The 8,445-nt window shown below is 31.2% G+C and overlaps 1 protein-coding gene across 1 annotated transcript; it reads right to left on the reverse strand.

Annotated features, from left to right (window-relative positions):
• Window positions 1-1,576: 1,576 nt before the first annotated feature.
• Window positions 1,577-7,729, reverse strand: LOC115974111 (UPF0481 protein At3g47200-like). The gene is made up of 3 exons (XM_031094326.1): window positions 7,644-7,729; window positions 2,104-3,412; window positions 1,577-1,654 (listed from the first exon to the last, which is right to left on the reverse strand). Exons 2-3 carry the CDS (start codon window positions 3,376-3,378, stop codon window positions 1,577-1,579), a joined length of 1,353 nt encoding a protein of 450 aa, XP_030950186.1. The 5' UTR covers window positions 3,379-3,412; window positions 7,644-7,729.
• Window positions 7,730-8,445: the final 716 nt, after the last annotated feature.

Genomic DNA, 8,445 nt, shown 5'->3' on the forward strand with positions numbered 1-8,445 from the left:
GGACGTTGGAGTACTTAGAAAAGTTTCAAATGGCAAATCATCATATCAAGGTGAAGAATCCAGAGGTTGAGGTTCGTTGGGTTCTTCCTCAGCATTCGTGGTTCAAAGTTAATGTTGACAGAGCGGTTTTGAGAGATAGCGTGCTGTGGGCATCGGAGTCGTTATTAGGGACCACTTTGGGCTAGTGTGTGCTGCACTGAGCATGAAGATTCACACCCCCTTGGGTCCTCTGGAAGTTGAAGCCAAGGCGATGGAGGAAGGACTGAGGTTCGCTTGGGAACATGGTATCAGTTTTGCAATCTTTGAAGGTGACTCGTTGATAGTTCATAACTCCCTCACAGGCTCTGTTTATCCTCCTTTTGTGGAGCAATTAGTAGCTTCTGATGTAATGCTTTCTTCTTCTTAATAAAATTGTCATAGTTCGCATCAAAAAAAAAAAAAATGGTAGCCAATAGATAATACAAAAATAGTAATGCAATGGACACAACAAATTGTTACAATAATTTCACCACATTCCTAAATTAACATGCCAACTCACATATAGGCTCACCACAATCTCTAATTTAAATTTTTTTTTCTATGCTAATTTAGGAATGTTGTTTCCTTAGCATTACTGAAAAAAAATATATATATTATTTAGAATAATGCTACATCGACAACATTTTTACAACAAATCCAGCAATAATATGTTATAAATAAAAAATAAAATAAAAAAAGTAATGCTAGAGATACAAACCTTTTACAAAAAGTTTTACAAATTACTGCTATGATGAGTGGTTATTAGTAAATGAAAAAATGATGTTAATAATGGGTCTAGATCAAAACTAATTAGAAATTGACTACATCAACAATTTATAACAATATTGTAAAATAGTTTGTGCCTGTAGTATTAATCATAAAAAAATTATTTAAGTGGTAGGTCCAAATTAGAAACAATGATAGATTATCAATTCAAATATGTTGTGAAAATGTTGTGAATATAACATTGCTCAATTATTTATCAAAAGCAAAAACAAAAAAGGGGGAGAGAGGTAATTAGCAAAGTGTAATTGGACCATTGTCCACTCATTTCTTTGTTTTTTTTTTTAATTATAAATTTTGTAGCTTTATATATATACAAGTTGTTAACCAAAAAAAAATTAAGTTGTGTGAAAAATTAATCAAGTTTCAAAAGGGTTCTCTATATAATTTGTTACTAGCAATGAATACAATATAATAATAATAATAATAATAACAATAATAATAATAATAAGGTGAATACCTCAAAAATGAAAAAAAAAAATTCAAAAAAAGTTTTTGAAAAATTTAGATAAACAACTAACATATGAACAAGAAATTCAATAAATTAAAAAAAAAGTCTCAATTTAATTAAATTTGCATCTAAACAAATTAGAAGAATATATTTCAAGTACAAAAATAATTATTTAATTCAATTTAAATATCTCCTTAGGCCCCAATATCCCTTGGGCCGCCCTTAAAGAAAACTTACTGGGCGGTGGCATCTACAGTTGGGGTTGAGGGAATCGACAGAGAGAGAGAGAGAGAGGGAGTTTTGAAATAATTGAGAAAGGAAGAGCTAATGATGAGTCTCCATCGTTGGATTAACACAGTAAACATCATTAACTGATTTAACCCTGGTTGCTGACTTGGTTTCCTATTAAGTGATGTCACCAATTTGTCTTAGTTGTCTCATTTTTATTGGTTTGGACTACAAGGTCAATTTAGACTACCTAAGTTTCCACTTTTATTGTAGCCTACTTGGATCAAAGGTTTTAAAATAAAAAGTTTAATTGAGAAATTAAATCACAATGGCAGCCAAAAAGAAGTTCAAGCTTATCTTGTAATATGAACGACATTAATTAAAAGTTAAAGAAAAGAGAGAGTGTAATAAAACAGATATTTTATAACGGCAAGTTCAACTTCATTAATCATAATAACAAATCAACAAGAGAACGAAAAAAAATTCTCCAAAAAATTTTAAAAAAAAATAAACAATACAATGAAACAACTAGCAATCCAAATAAATTGTTGATACGTAAGGTTTTAATTTTGAACTTATTTTTTTGGGAACATTGTATATATAGTTTGTAAAAAAGTGAGCACCAAAAAGATAATAACAGTAATTGTCCAAGCAACTTTGCAAGGAGAGCTAAAATAATCATGTTGCAAAGCTTCCAGCCAACTATGCCAAGGGAAAATCGATTTCCGATAGAACGCCTTCAACTCCTTGCAGACACGATAATAATCGGAGTTCATGTCAGCATATATCACATTGTCGATAACACTGTTCACCAAATGTCTAGTTTCATCGCTGTTGCCTAGCAAATTAAGCATGACCCCCTTTCGAACAAGTAAATTCACATCTTTGTTAGTCTTAATAAGGAAACCTAATAGGATAAAATAATCTGTAATGTATGCTTTATCAAAATAATGACATTGCTCCAAAGCCAGAAGGTTTCGGATAATAGTCTCGCTTGAATTGTCTAATGTTAAAGGTGGCATTTTCAACGCTCCCTTTGTGAAGTTTATATCAAATAAGCAACTGCTTGAACCCTTCTTAAACACCAATCCAGCCTCATACAATTCTGTTGCAGAGTGCAAATGCTTAACTACGTCATTGCCTCTTTTTGGTAACTTTTCCGATGGAGGTAGCCAAAAGGTTCTAAGCAAATCGAGAAAGTGTTTCATTTTCAAATGCGGACTATAACTTATGCCTTGAGTGTTGTAATAATCAAAGTAGTTAAATGTCATGACTTCAATTAAGGACCTGGAGTAGCTTGGATGAGAGGCAAATGCATGGTGAAATAGTTTCTCCAAAATAAAGAATGGAAGTTGATTTTCTAGTAAAATCAAGTCAAATCTAATAGCATTCATCAACCATGTCTCTATACTTGCACCATTGTCTTCACTTGTCCAATCGTTGAAGTAGTCTCTCCAAAACAACTCAAGAATGAAAATGGCATCCACTATCATAATCTTTACAAAATGATCACTGCTAAGTCGGATGGTCTCAGCATAACAACATCGAACACTTTCTTCACACTCCTTTATAGTCCTCACTAAATCCTCCAAACTTATATCAAAAACCTCTACACGTTGAATGAAATACTTGAGATATCTCAATTTGCGTTGTTCCATGGTTCTTAATTCTGCATTGCCATGATGAAAGGGCCCTACTGAAATAACCTGGGGAGTGTAGTGTTCCTCCTTCAATTTACGAAGATATGGTGGAACCCTATAGATGCAACACTCAAGTGATAGGGGAAGCTCCAAATTTTGTAACGTTTCTTGAATTTCATTTACCGCGTGTGTACATTGATGTTGAATTTCAATTGATGAACTTGCTCCCCTTTGAATTTTTGCCTTTGCTGACTTCATTTTTTCCACCTATAAACTTCACTTTCTGATTTTCCTGATGAGAAAACAACATTCACTAGCATTATAAATATTAAATAAATTGTTCTAATTTTTTTTTTTTTAGAATACTAAGTATTTTAACCCACATACAGGAAAATGAGAGAATGTCTTAAAGAAATTAACAGTGGTGTATATTCAAAAGGATCTAACTCTTAGATACACAGCATAGACTTTTAAACCTTTTTATTGTTCCAATTATTTACTAGCTTTAGGACCTTGGCTGCCCTTTGAATTTCATGCTAGGAAGTAAGAACCTCTCCTTGAATAAACACGTAAAATAAAAGTGATCTTACCAATGCTCCTCATCGATAAACATGATTACCACATGTTGTGGTCTACTAAGCATTCAGCAAAAATTTCTTATTGTCTAATCTAATATGTTCAATATGTGGGTGTGGGTGTGTTTTAATTTTTTTTTTTTTTTTGGGATAATGCTATAAAACTTCCTTCAAGTTTATTGGAACTTACATTTTGAATCTCTTAGTTTCAAAATCCACTAGTTTCCTCCTTTAATATATTGATCCTTACACTAACCTCCTTTAGCTAATTATTTGTTAAAAAAATCAACCTACATCACCATCTAACCATTAATTCAAATAAATATTTTACCTTTAAGTACAGAAATAGGTCCCCCGCCCCTTTAAATTTTTACCTAATTCAAGTGAATTACCAATTTATGATAAACCATTGAAGATGATGATAATAACAACTCATAATAATCTATCTATGCATGAACATATAAAGTAGCCCCTAAGATTAGATATGGATTTGCCAGCGGTATTTAGTTTAAGAGGAACCAAAACTAAATATCATTGGCATCTTATAGCATCTAACTATCTCTCAAAAAAACATTGTTAAGATCAATTTTCAAGATAATTCATAAAAAGATAGCATCTAACTATCTCTCAAAAAAAAAATTACACCTATAGAATGAAATTAAATATCTTGTTTAATATAATAAAAAAAAGCACCAGAAAAAAAAATAAAAATAAAAATAAAATATTCCAAGTGATACCAAATAATTGGCTGTGAGGCAAAATAAAACTAGTTTCAAATCGCCAATGGTAGCTTCTTCTTTTTTTTTCTTTTTTTTTAACAAATAACTACATGCCACATGAGTTCTAGTTTTCCTTCTATATTTATTAGGGTTGTGCATCAAATCCACCAACCTAACAAAACCGACCCAATTCAACTCAACCCGACCATTTAGGTTGGTTTTCGTGGATTGGTGGATTAGGTTAATTGGGTTAAAAATTTATTTTGAGTCTTGGGTCGAGTTAGATTCAGGTTGATTGTTTTATTATCTTATTTTGATTTATTTTGGTTATTTAAGAATTATTTTTTATGAATTTAATAATTATTTAATAAAATTATTTATTTTTGATGAATTTGGAAATTTGTAATTTAATTTAGGTATATTATGTGAATAATAATAATTTATTATTAAGAAAGTAATTAAACAATTATTGAAAGTCTAAGTTTTTATAAGACATGAAGTATGTAATCACAATCCACCAATCCAACCCCACTCAACCAAACCCATGTTGATGTAGGGACATTTGACGAGGATGACGCATTCTGTAGTAGCAACTTTTGAGATTTGGCACTTATCAAGGACCAAGGGATTGATAACATTCCACTACAGGATTTAGGGAGAAATAATAGGAGGTCTGTATATCAAGAAGATTATGTTCCTTATTTAAGGTTAATGTGACAATCATGCACAAGTTCTACGGAAGATATTCTAGTATGTTCGACAAAATTATCTAGAAGTCTGGAGCAAATCCAGATCAATGATGATGTCTATCTTCAACAGAAGATCGCACGTAGAAGTTGGAAAGCAGCAAATCACATCCCTAATTGATTTGCTTTTATATTTATCCCTTATTAGAATTTTAGTTGACTTATGAGTATTATTTGTATTTAAATTTGAATTAGGATATAGATTTATTTGCTTTCCTAGTTTATCTTTATCTTTATTATGTTTCCTAGCTTGGTTAGGAATTCTAGTCGTAAGGTCTATGAGGTTCTATTCTGAAAGGGTGTAAGGGGACCTTGGGAAAAGGGAGCTAATGTATTATCAAATTGATTATTATGATGAAAACCGGTAGATTTTTATCAAAAGTTTCTGTAGCACTCTTCTATCTCTTCTCTTTGTCTTGATCATGGCTTGACAAACTATAGATCAGAGTAGAGTCATATCACTGACTTCTATTTCACACATCATTCCACTGCATAGTTTTGCAATAGCTGCAGGGCCCTAACCTATCTCCCGTCACACGTGGGTTAGGTTGAATTGGTCTCTACACATGTGATGATGTGATGGGTTGGATTGGAAATTTCTCAACTTGTGAGTTCAAAAAACCCACCAACCCAACCCAACCTAACCCATGCACACCCCAATATTTAACCAAATCTTATTATCTATAATATATACAAAATCGAAGATGAATTTTGGTTGATCTTCTAATATTGTGTCATATAATCTTTTAAGACTTCACTATTTACATGTTATTATCTATATGTTATTTTACTTTATATTTTATTATATATTTAAACCCTATATTAGAATCTTAATACATCATATTTTCTTTATATAGTAGAAAATTGAATTCCATGTACAAACATAATTAAAGTATACGTTTATTAATAAATATTATGATTATCATTTTCATATTTAATGAGAATAAAGAAGATAATAATTTATATCTTGTCAAACTTTCCTGCGTATTACACAGGTTGCCAGCTAATACCGATGAATTTTAGTGGTAAGAAAAATTCTATTTATAAACATATAGAAAGATTTATGTTGAGTAACGAAATTAAAACCCTAGAAACCTAACAGATTTATTTACCAATGTATTAGATTTACATTTTTATTTTCATAGACCCCATTGTCTAAAGTTTCTATTATTAGAGCTTCGAGAAAGTGAAAAATAGGAGTATGGAAAGAGCGAGAGTGGGATAATTTTGATAAAAAGAATTAAAGTTTAAGTTTCCATAAATCTTAATGACTAATGGAAAGGTTGAAATCAATCAAATTTTGGTTCATAGGCGCACTGAAACCAATAACTTGTGCTGTATAAAATAAATACTTTATCTTTTTTGGCATATATATATATATATATATACACATTATCTTTTTTTGGCATATATATATATATATACATTATCTTTTTTGGCTTACAACAAATGAGTGTTTTTTTTTTTTTTTTTATACAAGATAAAAATTCTACTCTAACCTAATTAATCTAAGTATATGTAGAGGTGTTAGTAGTGCGGTGCGGTGTGGTTTTGGGTCATTGTTTAGCTAAAACCATAACTGCACTACACCTTATTTTTGTAGTCACATGTGTGATGCGGTGTGGTGCGGTACGGTTTAAAGTTTAGCCAAAACCATAACCGCACCACACCTCATTTTTGCGGTCACATATATGATGCGGTGTATAAGATGCAGTTTGAATGATTTGAAATTGGTATATATTTCAAATTTTGGGCTTTTTCTACCTAGCCCAAAACTAATTTTTCTCTTTATTTTGGTCCAAGTTTTAAACTATTGAGCTAGTTTTTCTTTATTTTGGACTGGCTTTGTTAATCAACACTTGCTAAGGTTATCAATTTTTTTTTTTTTTTTTTTTGAGAACTAGGGTTATTAAACTATTAAGAATATATTTAATATAAAAAATAATTAAATATATTAATATATAGAAAGAGTGCGGTACAGTGCGGTTTTCTTATTATAAAACCGCAAACCACACTGCACCATGCGATGTGGTGTGGTGCAGTACACTATTACTTGTGGTGCGGTGCACTATTACTTGCAGTGCGGTGCGGTTATGCTATTTTGTGGGCGGTTTTGATACGGTTTTTGCGGTTTGTTGAACACCCCTAAGTATATGTGTGTAAAGCTCTTTCCTGAAAACTTGAATCTTAGCATTTATCCCCCTCCCTCTCACACACCCTACAAGCATTTATACTTGTAGAGTAACCATCACGCTAAGGGTACGCAGTAGTCAATAAATGAGCATTGACATTAGAGATATTTGGATTCAAGTTTCCCTTACCTAGAGAACTAGACAATATTAATGGCGCACAAAATTCGTGGTTATTAAATGTTACCACAACTTATTAATTAATTTGAACTCTAACAATTCGCTAAGCACATATTAAATCAGTAATAGAGAATGGAATAACCATAACTGAGAGAGAGAGAGAGAATCTAGTACCTTCTAAAACAATAGAACTTTGTTATGCCACTGAAAGATGAAATGAAGGCACTAAAGAGTAAAGACCTTGGGCCACTTCTGTAGATGAAATCTAAATTTGTTGTGTCTCCAATCCAAACTATCCCATAAATGAATTATATATAAGCAAGAGATTTGCTCCCTTTTTTAAGTTACATGCTAGGTCCCTTTCTCTCTTTTTGTCTCTCTTATTCCTTGCTTTCTCTTTTTCTTTTTCTTTTGTCTTCAAGGATAGTTAGTTTTTAATTCTTGCCTTTTTCTTTTCTTTATCTGTAATGATTCTAGTCTTAAGGTTGAATGATCCTTGCAAACCCTAACACAAATACACTAAACAAATTAGATAGCCAACTCTTTGGGGGCTCTCATTCATATATGAGTAGAAACATACGTCTATAATAAGGTGATCAAATTGATCAATAAATTTTTTTTACACGTTTATACAAAATATATTGAAAGTTTGAGAGGCCAAATAGGATTCATCCAGAGGCAATCAAATATTTTACATGTATAAAATCTTATAATAAGAATTCAAACAATACATGGGAGCTATGGAAGCAAATGCCTTTTAGCCTCTTGTGATGTGGTGCAGTCATCTTATTGTCAGTGTATTTTTGCTAGGCACTTGAAATTTTAAACATATCATGTTCAAATCCTGAAAAATAAATAAATAAATAAAAAAAAAAAAAAAAAAAAAAAAAACCCCTACTTTTAAAATAAAATGTAATGCTACTAATAGCTAAAAATAATAAAAGAAGAAAAAACATCAATTTTTAGTAAGATTTTG

This window comes from Quercus lobata, chromosome 2, assembly GCF_001633185.2.
Source record: "Quercus lobata isolate SW786 chromosome 2, ValleyOak3.0 Primary Assembly, whole genome shotgun sequence".
Taxonomy (NCBI): domain Eukaryota; kingdom Viridiplantae; phylum Streptophyta; class Magnoliopsida; order Fagales; family Fagaceae; genus Quercus; species Quercus lobata.

What these genes read in the sequence shown, in the direction of transcription:
- LOC115974111 (XM_031094326.1), bottom strand. Translation starts at nt 3,378, where the DNA reads ATGAAGTCAGCAAAGGCAAAAATTCAAAGGGGAGCAAGTTCATCAATT. An exon ending in TTACTGTTATTATCTTTTTG is followed by an intron (nt 1,655 to 2,103) that starts GTGCTCACTTTT and finishes ATCACTTAATAG; the next exon opens with GAAACCAAGTCAGCAACCAG.